The sequence below is a fragment of the Saprolegnia parasitica genome (genome assembly GCF_000151545.1).
Source record: "Saprolegnia parasitica CBS 223.65 unplaced genomic scaffold supercont2.32, whole genome shotgun sequence".
Taxonomy (NCBI): domain Eukaryota; phylum Oomycota; class Saprolegniomycetes; order Saprolegniales; family Saprolegniaceae; genus Saprolegnia; species Saprolegnia parasitica.
The window spans coordinates 125,410-150,402 of record NW_012156426.1 but is presented as its reverse complement, the minus strand read 5'-3'; the positions used below and the strand labels follow the sequence as shown (position 1 = coordinate 150,402).

The window sequence follows — 24,993 nt, the reverse complement described above, 5'->3', positions numbered from 1 at the left end:
GCCGCCGATCTACGGCAAGAAGGGTCTCGACACGCAAGCCCAGCTCGCGTTCACCAAGGAGTTCATCGCCTATGCTCAAGCGCAGGACAAAATCAGCATCTCCATGGGACAACCCGTTGGCACCGTCATGATGAGCGCGTGCATGACGGCCGAAGCGAGGGCGCACCATGCGCGGTTTACCTTCAACCAGTCCGTGGACGACATCTCGGAGCGACAGTGGGAGATGTTCTTTGAAGCGTCGCTGGGCCGACCAGCCGACAACAAGGCCGTCGTTGTCGCCATGATCCACAACCTGTCGATGGACAACTCGATCCTCGACGTGGCCGACCGCATGACGGACTGGCAGGCCAAGTATCACAAGGTTTTGGTCAGCAACCACGCTGAAGACATCGATTATTTCCACCCCAAGCAAGTCGTCCAGGCTCTTATCCCCGGGATCAAGCCCGAGGGTGTCCGCGCGCTCATCAAGCAAGATTACGACTTTGACGACCCTCATCTCAAGCAAAACATCTTCATGTTTTGGGAGCGCGTCCGCGAGCGTCTGGGCCATGTGCTCCCGGCTATGCGGGCCGAGGCCAACGCGCAACTTGTCCGCAATCTCCGTGGCAAGAAGAAGAAGGTGTCCGACGAGACGCCTTCCGTTGCCGTGGCAGAAGTCAAGCGTCTCAACGAACTCAAGGCGCAGACGGCGGCCGAAGAGAAGCGCTTGTCGGACTTGAAGGCCAAGGTGGCTCGCGCCAACAACGCTGCGCGTGCGCCGTCAAGCGGTGCGCGTACTCTCCAGTGCTGGGCATGCAGTGAAGCTCACCACCTCGCCGATTGCAAGAACACCTCGGACGACGCCAAGAAGGAGATTGTCGCACGGAGACGCAAGGAAGGCGAGCAGCGGCGCCGGGCTCAGACCAAGAAGCTGTCGCGCGCCGAGCACGACTTACCGCCAGGCGCCCTGCCCGGGCATGTCAATGGCCTTACCGACGGTCCGCCGGTGCCGGTACTTTTGGACACGGGGTCGGACATTGCCGCGATTATCTCGCGAGGTCTGGCCGAGCTGCTTGTGCAGCAAGACCCGGCTGCTGCGATTGCGACGGCGCCGGTGGCGCAGCCTCTCGAAGGCTTTGGCCAAGTCCCGATGGTGCTTTCCCGCTACATGGTCCTCAACGAGTTGGTTCTCGATGCGCAGCCGGGGCCACTTACGCTCCTCAACATTTCGGCCTGGGTCGATGAGACGGATGCGGGCTCCAACATCACGCTGGGTCGCGCGGTCATGCAGACGCTCGGCTACGACCTTGATGTCCTTCTGCACAAGGCTCATGCTCGCCGTGCGGTCTGGGACATGACGGACAGTGCTACACTTGCGCTCTCGTCCACCTCGATGGTCAAGCGTGCCGTGCTGACGTGGCGCGCTGCGGGGGAGGATGAGCTCGATGCGCTGGTCGACGACGACGACGAACATGACGTGGCGCTGCCCGATGGGAAGGACGTCACGGCGGCCGTCAAGGACATTCTTACGGCCGCGGTACAGGAAGCCAACCAAACGGCTTGCCCGAGCCGCTGACGCGTGAACTCTACGACTTGGTCATGCGTGCGATCGACGTCTTTCGCGTCAAGCCGGCCAAGGATCCGCCCATCAAGGTGGAACCCCTCGTCGTGACGCTCAAGGACGGCTACGTTGCGTTCAAGTGCGCGCAACGTCGCTACAACCCGAGGTACACCCAGTTTTTGGGCGACACCATCACGGACCTGCTCGATCATGGTCTTGCGTACATGAATCCAAACTCGCACTGGGCGTCGGCGCCTCGGATCGTTCCCAAGAAGAGCGGCGAGCTCCGTATGACCGTCGACCTGCGCGGTGTCAACGCGCAGACGGTCCCGCTCGTCTGGCCCATGCCTATGCTCAACGTTGTCATGGCGCGCCTGAGCGGCACGACGTGCTACTTTGTGGCCGATTGGTTCCGCGGCTTTTGGCAGCTCGGGCTCCATCGCGATTGTCAGGAGTGGTTTTCCATCCTTGGCATCGACTGCGTCATCACGTCCAACCGGGTCCAGATGGGCCAGACGGATGCGGTCGCGTATTGTCAACGCGTCGCGCAGGAAGTGTACGGCGACAAGTACGGCGATGGCCTCGAAGGCTGGGTCGACGACGTCCTCGGCAGCGCCAAGTCGCCCCGGGACCTCATCGATCTCCTCAAGTTCCTCCTCGGCCGGTGTGTTGAGTACGGTCTCAAGTTGCACCCCGGCAAGTGCACGTTTTTTGCGCCCGAAGTCGTCTGGTGCGGCCGTCGCATCAGCGCGGCAGGTGTCAGCCACGATCCGAAACGCATCGCGGGTCTCGTCGAGCTCAGCACGCCCGAGACCGCCGATCAGCTGCAGCAGTTTGTCTGCGCGCTCAACTGGATGCGCGAGTCCATTCCAGAGTTCAACAAGCTCGTGGCGCCGTTGCACGAAGAGCTCGAGGCGGTGTGCGTCGCGACCGGCACGCGCAAGAAGGCTCGTCTCGCATTTGCGCGGCTCGACGCGCATGGCTGGAACGACGAGCACGTGCGCTGCTTTGCGGCCTGCAAGGATGCGCTCCTCAACGCCGTTACGCTTGCGCACCCGAACGACAAGTTTATTTTCTACCTCTGTACGGACGCCAGCCATTGCTTTTACGGCGCAGTGCTGACGCAAGTGCCGGCCGAACAGGCCGACTGGCCGCTCGATCAGCAGCATCACTGTCCGCTCGCCTTTGTCAGCGGCGCGTTCAACGAGACGCAGCTACGCTGGAGCGTCACGGAGAAGGAAGCCTATGCAATCATCTTCGCGGTCAAGCGGCTCGACTACCTCCTCCACCGCGATCTCGGGTTCGTCATCCTCACGGACCACCGCAACTTGGAGTTCATCTTTGGTGTCGATGCCTCGCCGGCGCAACCGCGCTACCTTGCCGACAAGCTCGCGCGCTGGGCCGTCACGCTCACGTGTTTCCGGTACACCATTTTCCACGTGCCGGGGGACGAAAACGTGTGGGGGGATATGCTCTCCCGTTGGGGCAACCGCGCAGCCGCGGTCGACGCGCTTGCTTTGCCGTGGACGCCGTCGGATGATGGCGCTCTCGCCAATGCCACGACGCCCGAGACGGACGGCCCGACTACGCGTGCCCTGCGTGTGCGCCGACTTGTGGTTGTCCCGGCGCAGGTTGCGTCACCGCTCGGCCCCGATTTCCAGTGGCCGACCGTGGCGGCCATTGCTCAAGTGCAGCGCGAGGCTGGCGCCGAGTACGACGACATCAAGGCTCGTCTCGACTGCTCGGACCCTTCGGGTGTCGGCCGCCTCAACGGCTGCATCTGGATCCCGCCGTCGGCTGTTGACATGCAGATGACGCTTCTCGTCGTGGCACACGCAGGTGCCATGGGCCACCGTGGCCAAGCCGCGACCAAGGAAGCCCTTATGAGCGCGTTTACGTGGCGCAACATGGTCGACGATGTCGAGCTTTTTGTCGGCCAGTGCCTGCAGTGCATGTCGGTCGGCAATGGCAAGGTCCCTCGCCCGCTTGGCGAGACTCTGCATGCCACGGCGCCCAACGAGCTCATCCATTGCGACTTTCTCTCGATGCCAGGCGGCTATATCCACGTCATTGTGGACGATGCGAGCCGGTTCTGCCAGCTCACGGTCCACGACAACTGCAAGGCGCTGGACGCGATTGATTCGCTCCAGCAATGGTTTGCCAACTTCGGTATCGCCCCGCAGTGGGCCTCCGACCAAGGGCCTCATTACAAGAACCAGGTGGTCGACGAAGTGCGTCGCCAGTACGGCAGCGTGCACAACTTCTCGCCTGCGCACTGCCCATGGGCGAATGGTACCGTCGAAGTCCTCATGCGCACGGTGCTCAAGACCCTCAAGACTGTGCTCGCGGAGCTGCACATGAACGCCAAGGAATGGCGTGTCCTCGTGCCGCTTGTGCAACATGCGCTCAACCACACCCCAAGTGCCAAGCTCGGGCAAGGAAGAGCGCCGATCACGGCGATGACGCTGCTCCCGCCGGGGCATGCGTTGTCCGCTTATCGCGTCGGTAGCGACATCAAGGAAGTCCCGGAAGAACTCCTTGCTCGCCTCCGCGAAGACGCCTTCCAAGAGCTCGCTGCTGCCCGGGACCAGCTCCACCGCGCTGCTGCCGAGGTTGGTCGCAAGCGTCGTGACAAGGAGCGTTCGCGCCACAACAGCAGGCGTGGTGTCAAGCAGCGTCAAGTGTTTTTCTCGCTCGGCGACTATGTGCTGGTCGGCAAAGTCTCGAGTGCTTTAGCCAACAAGCTCCAGGTGCAGTGGCTCGGCCCGCGCCGCATCGTCGAGATCATCTCGGACTGGGTCTTCGTGGTTGAAGACCTCCGCGACGGCTCGCTGTCGACGCATCATGCGTCGCGCCTCAAGTTCTTTGCGACCAAGGACCTCCTAGTGACGCAAGATCTCAAGGACCACATCGCGTACGTCGAAGGTGGTCATCTCGTGGAAGCGATGCTCGACTGTCGTTATGACCGGCCGTCGAAGCAATGGCAAGTCAAAGTCAAGTGGCTCGGTCTCGACGTCCTCGAGGCTTCGTGGGAACCTGCGGCCGACATGGCCACGGACGTGCCCAAGATCATGGCGGCTTTTCTCCGCTCTGCAGCCCGTGGCAACGGCAATGTCGCCAAGATGCGTTCTGCTCTTCGCGCTACTCATCCCGAGGTCGTGTAGACCATGGGGGGGAATGTTGTGTCCACGTGGCAGTCCAAGCCCGTTCTGCCCTCCCATTGGCTGGCGGACTGGCCAGACTGCGAATGGACAAGGACAGTTTCTCTAACCATCGAATTCAGTTTTTCGTTTTGCCTTTGAAGAGCGGTGCATCCTCATCAAGAGCAGACCTTGCGTCGGCAGTGAACCCCGACGGCACAACAGAGACAGTGCTGCAGTCGTGAAAGCCCATGTGCTCCAAAACCTGCGAGGACGTGAGACTCGCCAATAGAGTGTCAAAGACGTCGGCGCTAAAGTCCACGCCATCAAACCGAGCGACGCGGAGTCGCGACCAGTGTCCGACGACGTCGTCATCGTTGCGAACGGTGAGTGAGCACCAGCGCAAGACGAGCTCTTCAAGCGCGGGCGAGCCACACAGCGTGTAAAACACTGGATGCAGCGGCATGCTGCAGGAGAGCGTGACCGACGTTAGCGAGCGGATGTCGACGAAATCGAGAAGTCGGCCCACGAGGACAAGCACTTTGGTCCCGAAACTAAAGCGCGTGAGGTGGCGCAGAGACTCCCCGATACCAAGTAGCTGCTCGACAACGTCATCGCACGCGAAGATCGCAAGGCTGCGCAGCGTCGGCGTCCGGCTGACGGCGCGCGCGAGGGCATCGGTGGCGACTGGGATGCAGCGCAGACTCAAGTGCTCGGCGTGGCCACTCGCGAGCCACGACGTCACCAGCGGTGTCCAGTCCACGGCGTCACCTCGCGTCATCACCACGTTGAGTCTGGACACGTGATGCGCCACCGCTTGAAACACGTGCGTCATCCTTGGCGACGAGTCCAACGAGACCTCGCGAAGGCGCGTGCAGCGACGTAACGCTTGGCAGACCGCTTTGTTGATGTGGTTGGCGCTGAACGTGACGTCGATGGCCGTCATCTTGTGGGCCCATGAAGACAAAAAAGTGCTAACGTTAAACACGTCGGGGCCTAGAAAAGTGCTGGGTACAAAAAAATCGTCAATGGCCTCGTAGGCGGGCAAGGCGGCCGATGCAAGGTCCTCGTCGTCGTCGACAAGACCGAGGAAGCACGGTTTGGGCCACTCGTGCATAAACTGGCCAGGCCGCGAGAGCAGCGTACGCAGTGCGCGAAGCGATGCGCCAAGCACTTGCGACGGCAGCGCGTCCAGAAAGACCACGACGTGCGCCGGCAATGCACTGGACGATCGCGGTGAGGATGCCATTGCAGTGGAATGCGGCCGCGGTGGCAGCGGCCATGATGCGTTCTGAAGACGGAAACGCGGCCGGCCAACCAAAAATGGCGTGCTTTTAGACGTGGTCCGTGACACCAAGGGCGTTGAGAGAGCGTTCTTAATTCAAATACATCCTTGGGATCCCGTTCCGCAGCTCTCTCTCGAGCCCGCCACGCTGTCTTGGGTGATGCGCGTTCCATCGCATAGACGACAATCGCAGTATCCGATCTGGCCATCCAGCCACATGGGCTGCAGCGTCCCGCGAACCTGTTGTCGCGACCGTTGACTGTGGCGAGCCGGATAAAGATCGCGCATTTCTTTACGGGGCCGTTGAGCAGCCTTCCCGCCACAAATGGCGTATCCGGATAGCGTCAAATTGCAAGTGTACCTTGAAGAAATTTTTAAAAGGCGCACTTGAAATTTGTATTCGCGATGAAATGGAGCACTCCATGGCGATCGCGCCACTGCGAGTGGGACGCCAGCCACAACGAAGGGCGCCTTTCGAGCGTCGACCTTCCCTCTTCCTTTTTTCTTCTCGTCTTTTATTTTTAAAGCCACAAAGTGTTATCTCCCCACATCCTAAAGGGTACTCACCTTTAACTCGTCGTACTGCTAAAGCACCGAGGCGGCAATGCGTGTCCCATTCTGCTACATATAAAACTCAAAAGACCCACGGACTTATTAAAGTTGGACGCCACGTCCCGCAACTTTGTGTGTTAAGTGTAGCCCTGCTCGCAAGCTTCAACGCATTGCCCGCAATGCGCGCTTCATGCAATTGCAAACGAGCTGTACATCTCGAGATGGCATTCCGTGAGAACGGCCTTGATGCCATACGAGGCAGCAACCTTGGCGATCATATCCATGTCCCGCTCCGAAATGTCTTCTTCCAAGTCCATGACGACGTTGACGCACGTACTATTGGCGAGTGCCGCGAGCATGCCCCAGACGCAGCTGATAGTGTAGTCATTTTCCGTCAGCTCCTGCGTCAGTGGCGCGGTGTTCTCGGTCTCGCCGAGGACTTGCGCGATGAGCGCGACGCATGCGTCGTCGAGGATATTGCCACGCAGCGTCAAGCTCCGAAGCCCATTTTCAATCCAGACGCGGAGCTCAGCACTCATTGCTGCCATCTCGGTGCGGACGATGTGGCAGTCCGTAAAGGACACGTGCTCGAGGCGGTCCGAGGTCGAGAGGTGGACCAAGACGTCTTTAAACACGTCGGCACGAAAACCCACATCGTCAAAGCGAGCGATGCGAAGCCGCGGCCACGTGCCCACGACGTGTTCGTTGGTCGTCGTCAGCGAGCAGCGACACAAGTCGAGCTCTTCCAAGAGCGGTGCGGCATGCAAATACTGCACCAGCGGATCCAGCGGCACGCGGCTCGCGAGCATGAGCGACTCGAGCCGACGCACGTCGACGCGTTGCAGCAGCGTCGCGATGTGGGCTGGCACGTCGGTTTGGAGACGGACGTGGGTGAGGTGGCGCAGCGGCTGACCTAGGGAAAAGAGCTGCTGCACAAAGTCGTCACAGCCGTAGAGCTCGTGGCCGCGCAGCGACAACGTCGATGCGATCGCGCGGGCGAGGTCGTCGTTTGGTGGCGTGATTTCAGACACACTGAGGTGGTTTGCATGCCCGGTAGCCAGCCACGACGTCAAAAGAGGTGTCCAGTCGAATGCTTCGTCTCGAAACGACTGAACGTGCATCTTGCGGACGCGATGCGCGGGTGTCGTGACCGCTTGAAACAGCAATGTCGTCATGGGCGAGACATCGAGCCAGACCTCGCGGAGACGCGTGCACTGACGCAGTGCGTGGCAGACCGCCTCGTCCAAGGGCTCGGTGCTAATTGACATGTCCATTAACGTAATCTTGTGGGCCCAAGTCGAAGCAAAGGCGCAGAAGGGCGCCGTGTCGTACACCGTCGCGAACTTGGGGCCAAACCCATGCACGTTATAGACGCCGATGGCCTCGTAGACGTGCAAGGCGGCGTGAAGAAGCGCCTCTTCGTCGCCGACGAGCCCGAGGAAGCTTGGCTTGGGCCATTCGTAGAGGGACGGGCCAGGTCGCGAGAGCAGCGCATGCAAGGCGCGAAGCGGCTTGCCGAGTACCGAGTGTGGCAGCACGTCCAGAAAGGCCACGACTTCGCAGGACGACGCAATGCACTGCACGATCGCGATGAGGATGCCATTGCAGTGGAGAGCGGCCGCGGTGGCAGAAGGAGCTGCCATTCTTGATATGTCAAAAGAAGCAACTGGCGTCGTGATTGGTCGAACCAACCCAAATGTTGTGTGCTTCTAGCCTACCTACAATGATAGTTCACGTCTAGGGTCCGTGGTTGACGATATTCTAGTAGTCCTCGAGCAAGGTGCGAGCCCGATGAAAGCTGTCGAGCAGGATCTCGGCTGCGCCGTCTTGGGCCACCGGCTCTACACTGTATCTTGCCAATCGACCAACTTCAAGTGGCGTTTGTGTAGATTGAAAGAATAATAAAAGCACCGTACGTATATATTCACGCAAGTTTGGACGCGATCTGATTGGTGCACGCTAGCGATCGCACGGCGGGTGTCCCTTGACAAACCGCGCGATGGATGCAACCTCGCTTCTTCACGTGCTGGCGTTTGTGGCCTCGCCAATGGACGCGCTTGCCTTGCTCACGGCGCTCCCAAGCGCTTCGTTGCCGCCGCCGTTCACTGCGCTCTTGCATCTCTTCCAGCAGTCCAAGCACTTTGAATGGCCGGTCCCCCGCATCGAGTGCGCTGGCAACATGCACATGGACCGTATGCTGGCCGTGATGCCCATCCTTCCGGCCGTCAAGATCGAGCAGCCCGATCACCTCGATGATTGCCTCCAGGCGGCGCGCGTACCCGGGCAGCCGCAGAGCTTGGTCGGCTTTCTGAAGACATGGCCTTCGCAGGTCGTCTCTCTCGCTGTACCCGCCAAGCTCACAGCCTGCGACAGTGACGAGCTTTGTCATCTCATACACCAATGCACGCGGCTGGACGCGGTGCAAGTCGACGTCGCCAGTGCCTACGCTAGGGATCTTCTGCGCAGTCTCAAAGAGGTTGGTCACCTCACGATTATCGACAGCGGGGGCGACAGGCAATCACCTACAGCGATGCTCGACCTTGGAGATGCTCTCCGACCATGGCTGCAATCGACTACCGCACGGACGCTGACATTGAACAACATGGCGCTCGCTACCGTTGACGCGGGTGTGTCGCTCGCCACCGTCCTCACCGCAACGTCATCGCTGACGCGCCTCGCCATCAACCATTCCGATGCCGTCGCACAAGCTCTTTTGGCTTCTGGGCTGTGTTTTGGTAGTCTCTCGCAGCTCAAAGTGTCGTTTGCCACCGTGCCGGGCCACTACCGACTCGTGGCGCAGCTCGACGCATGCAAGGTAACACAACTCGATGTCCGCGGGAATCAACAAGAAGATCTATCACCTTTGCTTGCAATGGTGTCGCGTCTGCCAGCGCTCACGCACTTGACGCTGGGCTACTGCAAGCTCAACGAGGCGGTAGCTCACGGCCTTGCAGGCGCGCCGGTGCTCTGCAGCGCACGGTTCTTCTCGGTCGTGTGGCGCACCGAGTCGGTGCTACACAGCCTCCTCGCTTACCTCGGTCGGTCGCCCCGCCTACAGACCGTCGCTTGGCGCCGCTGTCCGCAGGTCGCTCGCGTAGCCCAACCGTGGTTGCCGCCGACACTTGGTCGCGCGCAGTTTCTGGACTGCAACGTGGACGACACTTTTGTTTATGCAATCGCGGACGAGCTTCGCGCACGGACGATACTAACGCCGCTCACGATCCTTCTCGACTGCCATGCAAAGATGCTGGCGCTGGAGAGCGTCACCACCGTCCTCCACGCGCTCGCGAGCACAAGAAACACGAGCGTGCATTTCGAGGTTGCCCAAGGGTACTACCTCCCGTGGTTCTGGGACAATGTGCGTCTTCCAGCGACGGTGGCCCGCGTTCAAGTGAAATTTGAGACTCGCCATGCTCGCCACCACTGCTACCTCGCCTCGTCAAGCCTGCAGACCGAAATGTAACCTTTGAGCACGCCACCACGTACTACAGTAGTTGTACACTGCAGCACTACGTGTTGGCATCAACCCACGCCGCCTGCTTGCGTTTTGTCCCGCGTCATTGGGTAGTGGCGGCGGCTGTCTTCGAAAGCATTTGGGTAAACGTTCGTTGTGTGACCGCAAATATCAACTTGACACACGCAAAGATCAAGTCGATACAAAAAACCACGACGGCCTTGTTACGGTTTGTACGGGCATGCGTCTGACGTGTGCACCGACTCGGGGACACCGCAGTGCACGCACTCGGCCTCTGGTGGCGACTGCAGCTTGATGGCGATTGGCGCGGGCGCCAGTGACGTCCGGCGACTCTCGCCGCCTGTGCGCAGCATGCCCACGAGGCTGGCCATCGACGTGGCTGTCGGCGCCGCCGAGGGACGCGAGCCGGGCGACGGTGGCGCGGGTCGAGCGACCGGCGACGGCGGGGTCACCGGGCGCGGCTTGTGGGCGGGTGTCGGCTTGGGCGCGGGCTTGGGGCGGAAGACAGCAAAGCGAATGACCTTGTCCTTGCGCGCGAGCTTGCCGAGGAGCTGGATCACTTGCTGGAGAGACATGAGCGACGCGTTGACTTCGTTGATGCCAATCATGTACATGCCGGGGGTCACAAGGCCGCTGGCTTCGATCGTGCCCTTGATACCCGATGGCAGCGCGGTAAAGCCCTGAACAACCGCGCACTCGGAGATGCCGCTATCGAGAAGCACACCGAGGGGTCCCGGCGGCACGGTGACCTCGACGGTCTTTTCGACAACCACGTCGTCGTCCGAGTCCGAGTCGTCGTCGTCGTCGTCGTCGTCGTCGTTCATTTCGCGGAGCTCGGCAGCCGACGGGCGGCGCGGACCCGACGACAGCGTGTCGTCTTCGTCGTCGTCGTCGTCTGTGTCTTCGTCAAAGAATGCTTGGCCTTCGAGGATGTGCTCCATGGCGGCCTCAACACGCGCATGCGACGGCGACTTCTCGGCCTCCATGTCCATGCCCACGTCCGTGGGAATGTAGTTGAGCTGCCTGAGCGGCTCCAGGTTCATTTCCAGACCAATGATCTTGTAGTCCGTGCCGGCCCAGAGGTTGACGAGGTAGTTCTCGCCCGTTGCGTAGTGCAAGGCGCGCGTGCTCTTGGTCTTGATCGCGGTGCTCGGATAGTACTCGACGACTGTGGCTTCGCGGCCAAGGTGCAAGATCTTCTTGCCGTTGAGCGACTCGGGCTCCTTCATGGGTGCGATCGCCCTACCGTAGCCATGGTATCGCTGCTATAAAAAAGAGGCGCGCATGTACCCTTGGGAGCGCAGAATGTCAATGATCTGTGTGTGGCCCTTCCAGATCGCCAAGTCAAGCGCCGAGTAGCCGTCCTAGAGCCAAATCGATGAGCCATGGCATGCGCCGCAGTCATCGTACGTCGGTAAGCGTCCAGATGCTTGCATTGAGCTGCAGAAGCATCATGACCATGGGCGTCGAGCCCATAACGGCGGCGCAGTGCAGCATCGAGAAGCCCCCGCTCTAGCACGTCGGATGAGGCCAACGAGAGGTGGCAGGCGCGCTACCTCGGTCGTGGCCTCGACGTCGGCCTTGCCAATCTTGAGCGTGAGGTACCGGCGCGCCTTGTCGACGTGGTTCTCGAGGATCGCATCCCGTAGGTACTGGTTCGTCTTGCCCTGGAGCAGGTTCATCGGGCGATCCTTCGGTCCTTGCTGCGGGTTGTTGTTGACTGACTCTGCTTTCCGGATCAACCGGATACGTGGTCAATGGAAACCTCTCATAGTCGATGTTCTGCGGTGGGTGTTTAAAACAATAGCCCATAACAGAGTATGGTTCGATAAGTGGATATCCTTCAGCAATGCATATTATCAAATGCCGTTTGCAATGTTTTATAGATTGCAAAAACCCGTAAGAATGCATACCCGAGCACAGGCAATCCAGGCGTGTTCTTGACGACTGCACGAATGATTGCAGCCGCGGTCGCTGACAGTCAACGTGATGCAGCACCAGCTTGCATGCCCATCTCTTGCACTCTGAGGCACGACCCTAGCATGCAGCAAAAATGCCATCGGTTACGCCGCGACTGCGCTAGACCAACCCACTACGCAGAGCTACAACGCTGCGATTCTGGTCCAGACACGTCCCTACACTGTACTAGTATCGCGTGCGTCGACTCTAGATGTGGTCGTCGCGGCCCAAGCGTTTCTCCGTCGCGTCGTAAAGTGTCATCCGGTGACAAAATTTCAAAACCCTACACATTTGTGAGCACACATATATGACATTCCTTGCCGACTCGACCCTTGCCACCCAGTGCTTCCACCGCAGCCCAGGTCACGAACCGTCGGCTGTCTACATGGGCTGTCCATGAGATCGCCACGAGCTTATCTCTCGTGTCCGACACCGCGAAATGGATACATGTAACCCATCGAATCTGTCGGTCCAAGGACGAGGTTGCGTGGTCGTGGCAAGGGATTCTTGAAGCCATCCCTGGCTTGATTGAACCGAGAGGATGACCGAGATCCAACGAATCGCGGTCGGTGTCCATCTGGCGGCCGGCCCACTCTCTGCAATTCAATACCTCTCTCTTTGCATAGTGCAATTGTCATATGTGTATCCTTTAACCTGCTTTTGGTATGTAAGTCTCAAGTGCAAACCTGTCTAATTGTATATCGACGTCGCGCTCCTGTTACAACCACTCTGTCCTGTGCGCACATTCCGCTCTTTTAATCCGCATTCTTAATTCGACATACAAACACCAAGTCCATTGCGCAGATATGCATTAAATTGCTGCCACCGAGCCAAATAACCGCGACGGGTGCAGACTGGGATCATCAGCATGCTTCGCTTCTGGCTGCTGCTCGCGGCGCTGCCGGCGATGGCCATGGCCGCGTGCGCGGACGGCCGCATGGGCTACAACTGCGGCATGTGCGTCAACGACAAGGCCTGCAGCGCGACCACCAAGGGCGACCGGTGCGTGCAGTCGCTCGAGTTTGTGCCTGGCATGAAGACCAAGACGTACGACTGCATCTTGAGCGCGACGCTCCAAGCGGTCTTTACCGACGGCGCGATGGCGCTCGATTGCAGCGCCGGGTCCAAGAACACGTGCACGATGGCCGTGTTTAAGAACGCGACCGGTGTCGCCGGCGAGCACGCAGTCGACTGCACGATGGACAGCTGCACGTTTGCCGGCACGTCGTTCTCATGTAGCAACCTCGTCTGCAAGTGCACGGACCTCTGCAGCGACTTTTCCAAGATCCTCTTTGAGCAAACCATGCTCAACAAGTACGTCCGACGATGCTAGCGACGATGTCAATGCGACGGTACTAGGCCGCTCACGGTGACGACCAGCGGGAGCGCGCTCACGGTCACGATCACGGGCTCGCCCTTGCCGCTCGGTGGCACGTGCACGGCGTCGTCGTGCGAGTCGGCGGCAGTCGACGCTGCCATCAACGGCGGCACGGCGAGCAGCAAGGCCGATGCCGACGCGCCGCCTCCGTCCGAGCCCTTCTCCACCGCGCTCCTCATTGCGCTCATCACGGTGCTTGGCGTCGCCGGCTCCATCATCGTGCTCGCGTGCCTCTTTTACGCGTCGTACCAAGTGCAAGTGCGTCGGTCGGCGCTGCTCAAACCGTCGTCGTCGCTCGAGGACCCGCTCTCGACCGCGCCGCTCAATACGATCTCGGTGCCCGCGTGCGGCGAGAAGCTCGAGTTTGGCGACATTACCTGCACCTCGGCGCCGCGCAAGCGGTTCTGGCAGCGCCAGCCAGACAAAAGCGACGCAAATACCCATACGATTCTGCACCAAGTGTCGGGCAGCATCCATCGCGGCCAAGTGCTCGGCCTCATGGGCCCGTCAGGCTCGGGCAAGGTGCCCTTTACATATGGCTTTGAGTCAAAACTGACGTTGGTGTAGACGACGCTCCTCAATGCGCTCGCCGGTGTCGCCAATGGCACGACCACCATCACAGGCTACATGTCGCTGGACGGCCTGCCGCTGCCTTCCAACTACCGCCGCCTCGCGGCGTACGTGCACCAAGACGACACGCTGCTGCCGACGCTGACGGTGCGCGAGTCGATGGAGTACTCTGCGTTTCTGCGGCTCCCGAGCACGTACTCGCTCCAGTCCAAGCAGCTCATGGTCGCCAAGGTCCTCGAAGAACTCCGGCTCTCGCACGTGGCCGACGCACGCATTGGCAGCGCGCAGGGCCTCCGCGGCATCTCGGGCGGCGAGCGGCGGCGGCTCTCGATCGGCATGGAGCTCGTCACGTCGCCGTCCATTTTGTTTTTGGACGAGCCGACGTCCGGGCTGGATAGCGCGACGGCCAATAGCCTCATCTCGGTGCTTCAAGCGCTCGCGAAGAATGGGCGCATGGTCATTATGAGCATCCACCAGCCAAGCACCAAGTCGTTCTTCAAGCTCGACAAGGTGCTCTTGCTTGCCGACGGTACCCACTCCTGTCTTTTATCTTTTATGGCATTCGTATTTGCATTTCCTTATTTTCTTATTTTTCATATTTTCTTATTTTTCATATTTTCTTATTGTCTTATTGTCTGTTTTCTTATGTTCTTACCCAAATCTTGAATGCTCACGATCGCTTGGTGTAGGCAAGGTCATGTACAATGGTCCGTCCAAGCTGGCGGCCGACTATTTCGCAGAGCACGATCTTGCGTGCCCGGCCGATGAGACGATCGCCGACCACCTTCTTGATGTCGTGACGCAGCCGCAGCACATTGAGTCGCTTGACGTTCTCTGGCGCGCGCAGCACGATCCGTTGTCGGTCTCGTTTGCCAACACGTCGTCGTTTGAGATGCTCCAAGCGGCCGCAACCGACGACGTCGAGGCGTCGAGTGAGGCCGCCCGTGGCAGTCGTCTTCTCGAGCTCCAGGTGCTCTTTGTGCGAGCAGCGCGTACACTGTGGCGCAACCGCGCCCTCTTCATTTTCCACGTCGTCTTGAGCATCGTGCTTGGTCTCGTCGCGGGCGGTATCTTTTCTGGCCTCAAACTCAATCTCGCGGGGTTCCAGAACCGCATGGGGGCATTTTACTTTTTGCTGACGTTTTTTGGGTTTGCGACATTGAGTTCCATGGACGTCTTTATCCAAGAACGCGCGCTTTTTTTCAAGGAAGCGAGCGCTCAGTACTACGCGCCGTGGAGCTACTTTGTGTCCAAGACGCTCCTCGACTTGGTCTCGCTGCGCATCTTGCCAGCCGTTCTCTTCGCCGCTGTCTTTTACTACATCATGGGCCTCAACCCGCCGGCTGACCGCTTCTTGTTGTTTACGTCGACCTTGGTGCTCTTCAACGTGGCTGCGGGCTCGCTGAGTCTCCTCGTCAGCACGGTCTCCAAGACGGTCGGGATTGCGAACCTCGTGGCAACGGTCGTCTTGTTGCTCATGCTCCTCTTTGGTGGCTTTCTGCTGAACGTCCAGACCATGCCGAGCGGCGTCGCGCCCATCCAGTGGCTCTCGCTCTTCAAGTATGCGTTTGAGATTATGATGACGAACGAGCTCAAGGGCCTCTTGTTGAGTTTTGACGCGCCCGGGTACCCGGCAATTCCGATTTACGGCGAAGTGTTTCTCCAAACGATCGGGCAAGACGTCAACAACCAGACCCAAGACGTGTGCTGCCTCATTGCGTTTATCGTCGGCCTCAACCTTATCTCGTACATGGCGCTCCATTTCCAAGTGCCCAAGCGCACGATGCTGCACATGGCGCCCAACGGTCGGTCACCGATCCCCGTCCTCGACGTCAAGACCCACCATCAATAGTACCAGCAGCTCACTTGTCGGTAGTTAAACTGAGACTCGCAATTATTAAGGTGCCATCGTAATGACCGACCTTGTTTACATGCCGGCGAGAGCAGTGTCACCGAGCAAATAAAATAATGCAACTATTCGAAGCTGCAAGGTTAGGTGCAGAACACGGGGCAGAGACGTGGGTAAGTCGTAGAGTGAAATGTAAAGTGTATATTGTGCTGTCATGATTCGAGATAAGAACTTGAAACGCAACGGTCCTCGTTGCACACGATCGAGACGTGGTCGAGGCGCGACCAAAGTTCCAATACAATCAACGACGGGCTGCCGCGGCGTCGCATTGACGCCGACAAAATCACATCTTTTGCCTCCAAGCTCTGATGGCATCGCACCCGCGTCCGAAGCAAAAACGTCAAGGAGGGTGCTTCTTGGAAACGTCTTTTCGTCGACTTGGACGCAGGCGCACCGCGAGGCAGTCGCGGGTTCGATTCCCACGTCTTCTTCCTTCGTCACGGACAGGGCACCACCTCAGACAGCCAATCTGTCGTTGCCGATGCAAAAAACGACGTGTCGACGATTAGGGTTGCGTGGGCTGTCTATAATGAACTGTTTCGTCGGTCAATTCGATCCCAGTGTCGTGAAGCGCCAAACTCGCTGGAGCTTCTCGCTTCACCCGGGACACCGGGGCACCCGCGTCAGCCGGGCAAGCGACAGAGAAGGTGACCGTCGACAGGCCCAGCACGCGCAGTCAGTCGATTCAGCCAATCAGCAGGCATCCTCTCGCAGTAGTATGCCCCAGGGACCACGATAATCACATCCCTTTTCATTGGACGCGCGTGAAGCGAGAAGCTCCAGCGAGTTTGGCGCTTCACGACTCCAGTGTCGGTGGCAGCGTTTCCGAAAAACGACCAACGACCACGTCCTTTCCCATCACAAGACGCCGACAATCTACTCGTCAACTCGCCAAATGACCAGCCAGCGCCCACCCAAACTATGGCGTCAAGCCCATCCCGCCGCCTGGGACGCCGTCGCGTTCTTGATCGTGCCGTTCCTGGTCTCACCGAGAGACATCTTGGCGTTTCTGACGGCCTTGCCCACCTTGGACGAGCAGCTCACGGCGCTTACCACGCTCTTGGTAACGTCGCGCACATTTTGTGCCCAGTGGCCGACGTCAACCACCAACTGCTTGGCATCACGGCCCTTCCCGCGCTGCGATCGCTTGCCGCGCTGGCATCGCTTGCAGTCTGCCGGCCCAGCATGCTCGCGCAGCACGCTGGCCACTTGCTCGGTCCTCACGGCCGTCGCCTTCGCACCGCGCTGGCGGCCTCGCTCCCCAAGATTGTACGACTTGATTGCTGCGTGAACCAGCAGACTCTGGGCGCGATCCAGCACGCGCTGCCGAGCTGCACAGGACTCGAGTGCATCAGTGCCGACGTTGCGATCATTGCGGAGCTCTTGCCCTTGCTGCCGCCTAGCGTGCGCCGGCTATCGCTTGTCGGCTCTTATACGAGTGTCGATCAAGCTTTGTGGCGGACCGCTGCGGTCGCCGTTGCGCAATGGCTCGACACGTCTCTGTGCACGCATCTGGGTGTGAAGGGCATTCATTCGGCACTCGATGGTGAGATGCGAACGTATTGGCGTCGACGTTGTCGCTGGAAAGCGTGGACATTGAAGCTGCCGATCCGGTTCTGGACGCACTCGTCGCCGCGAACGAGCCGCTGTCGCACGTGACGCGACTCCGGCTCGTGGCCAAGTCGTACGACTTGAGTGCGTGCCTGCGGCTGTTTGATCTGACGAAGCTCACGGCCTTGACGATCGACTGTGGCGCCAATGGAAGCTGGCTCTTACGTCTCTTGCCACGAATGACGGCGCTGGAAGCGCTCTCGCTGCGCCGGTGCATGATGCACGAAGACGCTGTGATGGCGCTTGGGACGAATCCGCGCCTCACGACCTTGGCGCTGTGCAAGGTCAACTTTGCAACGGCCTCGCACCAGACGTTTTTTACGTGGACGTGTGGGCTTGCACGCCTCGAGACGGTCGTGCTCACCCAAATGAACCTCTCGGTGAAGCAGTACGCTGTCTTCAAGCCGGTTTTCGCCCACTGGATTGGCGCGCTTCGGGTCTCGAGCGTGGTTTTCGGCACGTGCGCGCTTTATGCCGATGGCATTGTCGCGATTGGTGCCGGGTTGCATCGACGGTGCGACTGTGCTTCTGCGTCGTGCGACTGTTTGCGTCCGCTGGTGGTGCGCGTCGTCGACACGCCGGACTCTTTTCGCAGCTATGCCTTGACCTATGTCCCCAGCGATGCCGCGTTCTTTGTCATTACTGATGCCTCTATCTTTGCGGTGCTGGCAGGTTGCAAGAAGCGTTGGAGCTCACCGTTGTCGACAAGCCTGGACGTGGCAAGTGGGGCCACTGCAAGCGTAGTATTCTAGACCATGCGCGCACACTGGCGCTGCGCGTGGACAAGCTCGGCGCCGCCTCGTAGCGCTTTCAAAGTCTCTAGTACATTTAATACCACCATGTCATGTTGCTGCTACTGCAGTTGTTTTGGTCGCAGGATATGGATAGAGACACATAGAGACACAAGTTGGTCATGCTAGATTTACGAAAAACATCAAGGTGCCATTCCCACAGCGTGTGCAGTGCGAGGTCGATGGAGGTAGGACCGACGTCTGTAGGACGCTGACTCGTGGATAATAGCGTCGTAATGTATAGGCTAACGTTAGATGTAGTACGACAAAGAGCATTTGTTGTCAACACTAGTGTACGCCAATTGATTGATACCGGTATGGATGAGATGGATTGAAATGCATCGCGTAGATCGACCGACAACGCAAGGGCAAGGGTTCCACCGCATCCACTACCCCGTCCGACACGATTCTGACGCAGTGCGAAGCAGACCTCATTGCCATTGTCCAGCCCCCGTCGACCAGATTGTCGTAGACGATAACTTTTGAGTCGAGCCGGCCAGGGCATTTGCAAGCGCAGCATCAAAGTCCGAGCCCTGAAACGTCACGATGACGTCGCTTGTCGAAAGCACCGGGCGAGCGCGTCACCCACCTTGATGTGCGTCATCGAATTCATGTTGCAACATCTCCACTCGAGACTAGGGCAGCTTTGAATCCGGACAGCAGGAGACGGCATCACGATGGTGCCCCTCTTGATACGGCGCAGAAATCACGTCCTCAAAGCTGCACCTACGAGAGCAACTCACTGCGCTTAGAATCCGGACAGCAGGAGACGGCAAGGACGCCTTCAAGTACCATGGGGTCTCATGGGAAGCAGGGAACGTTGTACGAGGCGGAGCTCTTCCGGGAGCGGTAAGCGCAGAGGAAAAAGCTAGAAACCCGAAGGAAGGCAAGACTCGCAAAGCGTGAGCAAGCCACCGCAGCAACCCCATCGACGGAGGCCAACTCGACGCATGACGAAGGCGTCAAAGATGCTCTGGAAGAACCAGGTGACCGAGGTGCGATGCCACATTAAAGACTGCAGCAAGCGACGACGGCGCAAATACCAATAAACAACGCTTCGCATTCAACAGTTCCTACCAGCTCCCGGGACCTGTCCTATTTTCAGATAATGGGGTGCTGAGCAGGTCTTCTATTCGTACGACGACGGTACGAAGCTGTGAGCTTGAAACATAAATAGAATCACCTTTTCTTCAATTGGTGATGCAATAAAATAAATGCTGCGGCGCCAATGCTACGCCACCTTGGCCAGCAGAGCGGATTCCATGTGGCGCGGGCGCACTGGTCGGTTCTCAACCATCAGCGGAGCTGGGGCAATCGCACGCTTGCGCTTGCTCGCAACGGCTGCCCGTGAGCTCTCGACGGGGTCGTCGGAGTACACGACCTTGCGGTTGTCTTCCAAGTCTTGTTGCAGCTGCGCATTTGCTGAGCGGATATCTCGCGCGCTGCCACGACCGCGGTCATCTGTTGCTGCAACGCGTCGACCGCTTCGCGATGACTGTGCTCGATCCGCACCACTGCCGCCTCGTGCTCGGCGACATTGAATGCCAGTTGCTGCTCGAGTCGCATTCGATGCTCGCGCTCGGTCGCCACGGCTGCACGGAGGTGCATAATCTCAGCGAAGAGGAGGCGCTGCTGCTGCGCATACTGTTGGGAACTGGTCGACGCGGTTGCAACGAGCTCTTGGATCTCACTGTTGCGTTGGGCTAGCAGGGCCACGAGAGCGTCAAGTTCAAGCTGCTGTGCCTGCGCGACTTGTGCCGGCGCGACTTGTGGCTGCGCGACTTGTGCCTGCGCGACTTGTGCCTGCGCGACTTGTGGGGCAATTCGACGAGCCGGGATGACGTGCACTGCGTGGAATGGAACGATCGTTGCTGGCCGAGGGAGGATCCGCGCCGCTGCCCGGGCCTGTTGGGGGTCGGGAAGAGGAGCAATAGTCGGAAATGCATGTGCTACACGAGCTGGAGCGGCTTGGACGGGCTCCGCAAGGCTGGGCGCACGGACTTGGTGGTCAGCTGGGTCGATCGGCGGCAGAGCTGCATGCGCCGGAAGTCGTCCTTTCTTCTGGCACGTAACGCAGAGGTAGCAGCGAGACGGATTCCGACGACACACAGTCTTGCACGTCTTGCCGCATGCTTCACAAGGCGGCGCGACCACGTTGCGGCGACTGCGCGGGGCCATGGCTTGGAGGTAGTACTCGGGGCAGGCTCGGAGGATCGCAAGTGGACGGATACGTTGACCGTTATCCGGCAACGCAATGTGATTGGCCAAAATACCGAAAATACATTTGGACCAATCAAGCGCCGTGAAATAGATTTGGCTCGAACTCCCTTCTTTCATCGTATTTGGTACTAGTACGACAGATTTGACCCGAATGTATTACTAAAACGAGTTCAAGTCCCTTGAGGTCGCACTCGATAACCCTAATACGGTTTTAGTCGGGAGCCACGTGTGGGCAATATCCGCCGTCTCTGATTGGCCAGTCGTTGCACATTTCGCTTGATTTTTTGATTTGCCATGATGCATAGCCCGACCTCGGACGGCGCGGTATCGTCCTCCAGTACCTTTGCGGCATCGAGCTGCGCCTCCTTGCCGTTGTCCTTGGTTTATCGGTGCGCTCCATTCGGCGCTGGAATGGGTATTTCCAGCTCCATGGCAACGTCTAGCCAGCGTGTATAGAGACGACGGGCGTGGCTTGGAGCTCGAGCTTATTCGACATCGTCCAGGGCTACGTCGAATCTTATCTGTGCTTCTACATCGACAAGCTCCAGGACGTCCTCAAGGCGGCATTCCCAAGCGAAACGCGGTTCTTGACCGCCTCAAGTTGTCGCGCGCTCAGGTTCAACCTCGACTTGACCCGCAAGCTCTTTGAGAGCTCACGAGAGTTTTACCTACGAGGTTCCGATGTACTACCAGCGTCTCGTGCCGTTCTACTCGAACCCGACGCAGCTTGTTTCCGTCGACAAAACCTCAAAGCACGGACGCAATGCGCGTCGACGCTATGCATGGTCCCGTGCCGCTAACGATACAAATCGTGTTTGGACCCCATTGTCACCCCATGGGTGTTGACGTGTCCGATTTATTTTGCTGCGCTATGATTTGCCGTGCGCCATACTGTAGTCCCTAGAATCACGTTCCTACAATCACCGTTTTTCTGTGGGTCCTTGAATAAAGGTGGCGCGTGGAAAGAATCTCGGACATGAGAGTCGCTGCTATTGGTGCGTCGAGCTCGAGATGACTAGCTTGCTGAAACTCTAGCTTCACACAGCACCCCAACACCCCAACCTCCTAGCCTCCAGCTTTACGTGCTTACATGCTCCTCTGCGGCAGTGGCTCGAGAACGGTCGAACCCACAAGCAGCTCCACTGTGAAAAGCGCATCTCGTTGGTTGTTGGGGCGCTCCTAGTAGTAACGCTTCTCAGTGACCCCGTGGCGATTATATAGGGACCTCATGTCAAGTGAGAAGAACCGATCTACGCGCCTTTGCAGCGACAACAACACCAACCCTAACATCTACAGTACAATGTTAATGTACTACTAGTCGAACAATAGTACACCACCTCGTCATGTATCGGCAACGACCGCGCAGCACGTATCCTCGATGTCAACCTTAGTCGTCTTAGTCGTCCGGATAAAAATGCCGGCGTGGCTCTGGCTATGTCCGGATACGCGCAAAGTGCAATCTGATGCAAGCCAGGAATGGTCTGACGCCGGCCTTGGCCCTCGACCACGTCATCCTCTTGATCGTCCGGCGCTTGTACTTCCCGCGGGACGTCGTCGCCTTTTTAAGCGTCTTGCCATCGCTCGATGCGCCCCTGGCGGCGCTCCTTTGGCTCTTGACGTCGTCCTTGCCATTCAAGAAGCGCTGGCCCATGCCCGCCCTCGAGAAGTTGGGCCCACAGCACATGAGCCTCGCCTTTGCCGCCCTTCCAGTGATCCCATCGATCCAAATTCGCAGCCTCGGGGCCTTTCAACGCGCACTCGGCGGTCGGTACGACAACCTCGGCGCGTTCGCTGCTGCCTGGCCGCATGCAATTGCGTCAATCACGCAAGATGTCGATCGCAGCAACCTTGTGGTCTTTCGCAGCCTCTTCCAGCACTGCTCGCAGCTTGGTGACGTAAGCATCGATGCGGACTTGTTTGCTAATGTACTCCCATCGTTGCCGTCGAGCGTTCGCCATGTCTCGATCTATCATGACACCGCCGCCGACGAGGATACTGGCGTTGTGTGGCGACTCGCGACGCCCTTGCAAGCGTGGCTCTCGACGGGCCGCAAGAAGAAGAGCGTGACCATCCGCTGCGCGCTGGCGCTGGACGATGCCGCTGCGGTCGCCAACGTACTTGCGACCGCGTCGTCGCTGTCAGCGCTCGACATGCAGTCGTCCGAGCTCGTGGACGCACTTGTGGCCAGCGAGAGGTCGCTACCACATCTGACGCGCTTCACGATCTCGCATCCGTCGGTCAACATGGCAATCCAACTGCTGGCGCGCCTCGACCTTGCGACGCTCACGCGTCTCGATGTGCAGACCATGGTGGACGACCTCGGCGAATTGCTACCCCTGCTCTCAACGATGCCTCGTCTCCAAGAGCTACGATTGAGCTATGGTCGACTGTGCAAGACTTCCTTGGCGCTGGCCAACGCCACGCCACGTCTGCGCGAGCTGACGCTAAACGGCGTTTTGGTTGCCTCAGACGACGCTCTGGAAGAGCTCTTGCAGTGGACCTGTGGCTTGCAGCAGCTGCGATCGGTCGCGTGCGACGGCATGCGCTTTGATGGAACCGACTTGTCGATCCTTCAGTCGGCTCTGAACCACTGGATCAATGCGTCTGGCGTCACCGACGTTTGTTTGAGCGACTGCAAGCTCGGCAGAGAAGGCGTCAATATGGTGGCGGCGGTCCTTGAAGCCTCGCCGAGATCGTCGGCGTTGGAGCGTCTCGATCTCAGGTCCAACGGCATCGATCTCGGCAGCGTGCGGACTCTCACTTCTGCAGCCGCCCACCTCGTGGATACAAGAATCATTCTCGGCATGCTCACCGAGACGTACGACGCTATCACGTCTGTCGCCGAGTTGGCATGTGGGACCCACATCGTGCACCAGCAGGGTCGTGGCTACATTCTCTATTCCCCACAAACTTGACAAAATTGTACAATTTTTCTCTATGTGGTGCGTACGGCTTTTCTCTCTCCAAAATGTAATAGAAATGCATGCAACATAGAGTGCTGCTTTTGCAGGAAGGGCTTCCGAGGCTCTACCCGTTCGACTGACGACGGAGGACCTGAACACGATAGAGCATCTGCGCGACACGCTGAACCCCCTTGAACATGTCCTTCTACATGTTGACCGAGAAATCCACGGTGGTGTGAGCCCGGCGGCGGTAAGCCATCGCCAGGAGAAGATCCCAGACGGCGTCACGGTTGATGTCGCAGCAACCCAGATCCACACACGCGAAGGGCCACGCGCGTCGCAAGTCTTGGAGTGCCGCTGCAATCATTCTCGCGCCGATCTTGGCCAAGTCCCAAAGCATCAATCAGTCGTGGAGCGGATCCAGCGCTGTAGCGCCGACTGCAGTTTTGGCAGGCACGGCATCGGGCGTGGTGACGAAGAGCTTTTCCTTGGTGTCAAGCAGCTTCAAGGTTTATAATAACTGCATTCATTTTATAACACACCCGACGGCTTGCACTTCTCTGTCGGGTGGTCCGAGTACAGGAGCCTGCGTTCGACCTCGAGCGAGCTAACCCTCGGCGAGTGGGGTCCACCACGGGATGGATCTCTCCGTGCGCAGCTCACTCCCAACGACCAAGTGCTGGTGCCAACTCCCACGCATTGAGGCGTAGCACTACGTATGCGAAGTCTTGGAGTTAGTTTCTGCCAACTTGATTTCAACGCAAACACGTTTGATTGATTGATTGATTGATTGATTGATTGATTGATTGATTGATTGATTCATTCATTCATTATATACCCTTGGCATCTTGTTGCTGGCCCACTCGGCGAGATGAGCAAAGAGCTCCATTGTAAGGCCCGAGCTCAAAGGCACGCACGAGGCGGCGTATGCATGGCCCAAACGAGCGTCCCGCACCTACCTGTATACGAGTAAGTGCATATTAATAGCTAGGCTAGAACAGCAGAATATATATATTGTGATTTCCCTCACACCAAGCAGGGCTCTTCATCCATCGGACCCTTCTTTCGACGCTTGCTGTAAGCACGCCGATTGGCGACTTGGTCGTACGACGGCATCTTGCTGGACAGGTACTCGTCCTCAAGAAACTCCGAGCGAAGCCGTGAGAGGATCGACTTTGCCCCTAACGACGTGGTGGAAGAGGTGTCGATACGGTCGCGCAGCGTCGGCTCGATACCATACGAGGTGTCGTCGCCGTCGCCGTCGCCGTCGGAATCATCGTCGTTCGCGCGACGGCGCTTGGAGGCACGACGAGCGGTCGTTGCAGCGCTTCCTTCTCGACGGTTACCGCGGTACGGTACGTCCATGGCATCGACATGAGGCTCGTTGTGTCGGTTTAGCTCGAGAACCTCGACGCCGACGGTCGTCTTGGCGACCTTCTTGACGACGAGACGGATTTCGTAGTGGCACGCTCCATGCATCTTTGTGTAGCACCGGTAGACCTTGCCCCGTTTGTTTTTCAGGTTGTACTCGATGAGCATGGCGGCCTGCGTCGTCTCCATGTACTGCTTGGCCCATTTTTTGGCTAGCATTCATATCGGGCGCCAAGTGCAGTACAACACCCGACGACTCCAACGACGATCCCGACAGCGAGTCCGACGA

At 58.8% G+C, this 24,993-nt stretch overlaps 7 protein-coding genes across 7 annotated transcripts; 3 read left to right on the top strand and 4 right to left on the bottom strand.

The window, feature by feature from the left end:
* Window positions 1-4,819: 4,819 nt before the first annotated feature.
* SPRG_07635 (hypothetical protein) lies at window positions 4,820-5,929 on the bottom strand (the record flags this gene model as incomplete). Its single annotated transcript, XM_012346913.1, has 1 exon — window positions 4,820-5,929. One exon carries the CDS (start codon window positions 5,927-5,929, stop codon window positions 4,820-4,822), a length of 1,110 nt encoding a protein of 369 aa, XP_012202303.1.
* A 776-nt stretch (window positions 5,930-6,705) lies between these two features.
* Window positions 6,706-8,165, bottom strand: SPRG_07634 (hypothetical protein; the record flags this gene model as incomplete). Its single annotated transcript, XM_012346912.1, has 1 exon — window positions 6,706-8,165. Exon 1 carries the CDS (start codon window positions 8,158-8,160, stop codon window positions 6,706-6,708), a length of 1,455 nt encoding a protein of 484 aa, XP_012202302.1. The 5' UTR covers window positions 8,161-8,165.
* Window positions 8,166-8,564: 399 nt separating this feature from the next.
* SPRG_07633 (hypothetical protein) lies at window positions 8,565-9,980 on the top strand (the record flags this gene model as incomplete). The annotated part of the gene is made up of 2 exons (XM_012346911.1): window positions 8,565-8,955; window positions 9,046-9,980. 2 exons carry the CDS (start codon window positions 8,565-8,567, stop codon window positions 9,978-9,980), a joined length of 1,326 nt encoding a protein of 441 aa, XP_012202301.1.
* Window positions 9,981-10,167: 187 nt separating this feature from the next.
* Window positions 10,168-11,715, bottom strand: SPRG_07632 (hypothetical protein). The gene is made up of 4 exons (XM_012346910.1): window positions 11,549-11,715; window positions 11,403-11,504; window positions 11,283-11,356; window positions 10,168-11,234 (listed from the first exon to the last, which is right to left on the bottom strand). The coding sequence occupies exons 1-4, from the start codon at window positions 11,672-11,674 to the stop codon at window positions 10,196-10,198; spliced, it is 1,341 nt and encodes a 446-aa protein (XP_012202300.1). The 5' UTR covers window positions 11,675-11,715; the 3' UTR covers window positions 10,168-10,195.
* Window positions 11,716-12,812: 1,097 nt separating this feature from the next.
* Window positions 12,813-15,836, top strand: SPRG_07631 (hypothetical protein). Its single transcript, XM_012346909.1, has 4 exons — window positions 12,813-13,265; window positions 13,311-13,851; window positions 13,897-14,428; window positions 14,589-15,836. Exons 1-4 carry the CDS (start codon window positions 12,820-12,822, stop codon window positions 15,749-15,751), a joined length of 2,682 nt encoding a protein of 893 aa, XP_012202299.1. The 5' UTR covers window positions 12,813-12,819; the 3' UTR covers window positions 15,752-15,836.
* Window positions 15,837-21,892: 6,056 nt separating this feature from the next.
* SPRG_07630 (hypothetical protein) lies at window positions 21,893-23,345 on the top strand (the record flags this gene model as incomplete). The annotated part of the gene is made up of 1 exon (XM_012346908.1): window positions 21,893-23,345. A coding segment is annotated over one exon (1,453 nt), but the record flags the coding sequence as incomplete, so codon positions are not given.
* Window positions 23,346-24,340: 995 nt separating this feature from the next.
* On the bottom strand, window positions 24,341-24,872 carry SPRG_07629 (hypothetical protein; the record flags this gene model as incomplete). The annotated part of the gene is made up of 1 exon (XM_012346907.1): window positions 24,341-24,872. The coding sequence occupies one exon, from the start codon at window positions 24,870-24,872 to the stop codon at window positions 24,360-24,362; it is 513 nt and encodes a 170-aa protein (XP_012202297.1). The 3' UTR covers window positions 24,341-24,359.
* Window positions 24,873-24,993: the final 121 nt, after the last annotated feature.

Bases quoted from the DNA above. Each gene is read 5' to 3' on its own strand.
- SPRG_07632 (XM_012346910.1), bottom strand. From the start codon at position 11,674: ATGAACCTGCTCCAGGGCAAGACGAACCAGTACCTACGGGATGCGATC. The intron at 11,357-11,402 runs GTACGATGACTG...ATTTGGCTCTAG, and splicing joins GCATCTGGACGCTTACCGAC to GACGGCTACTCGGCGCTTGA. The intron at 11,235-11,282 runs GTACATGCGCGC...TGGCTACGGTAG, and splicing joins GACATTCTGCGCTCCCAAGG to GGCGATCGCACCCATGAAGG.
- SPRG_07631 (XM_012346909.1), top strand. From the start codon at position 12,820: ATGCTTCGCTTCTGGCTGCTGCTCGCGGCGCTGCCGGCGATGGCCATG. The intron at 13,852-13,896 runs GTGCCCTTTACA...ACGTTGGTGTAG, and splicing joins GCCCGTCAGGCTCGGGCAAG to ACGACGCTCCTCAATGCGCT. The intron at 14,429-14,588 runs GTACCCACTCCT...CGCTTGGTGTAG, and splicing joins GGTGCTCTTGCTTGCCGACG to GCAAGGTCATGTACAATGGT.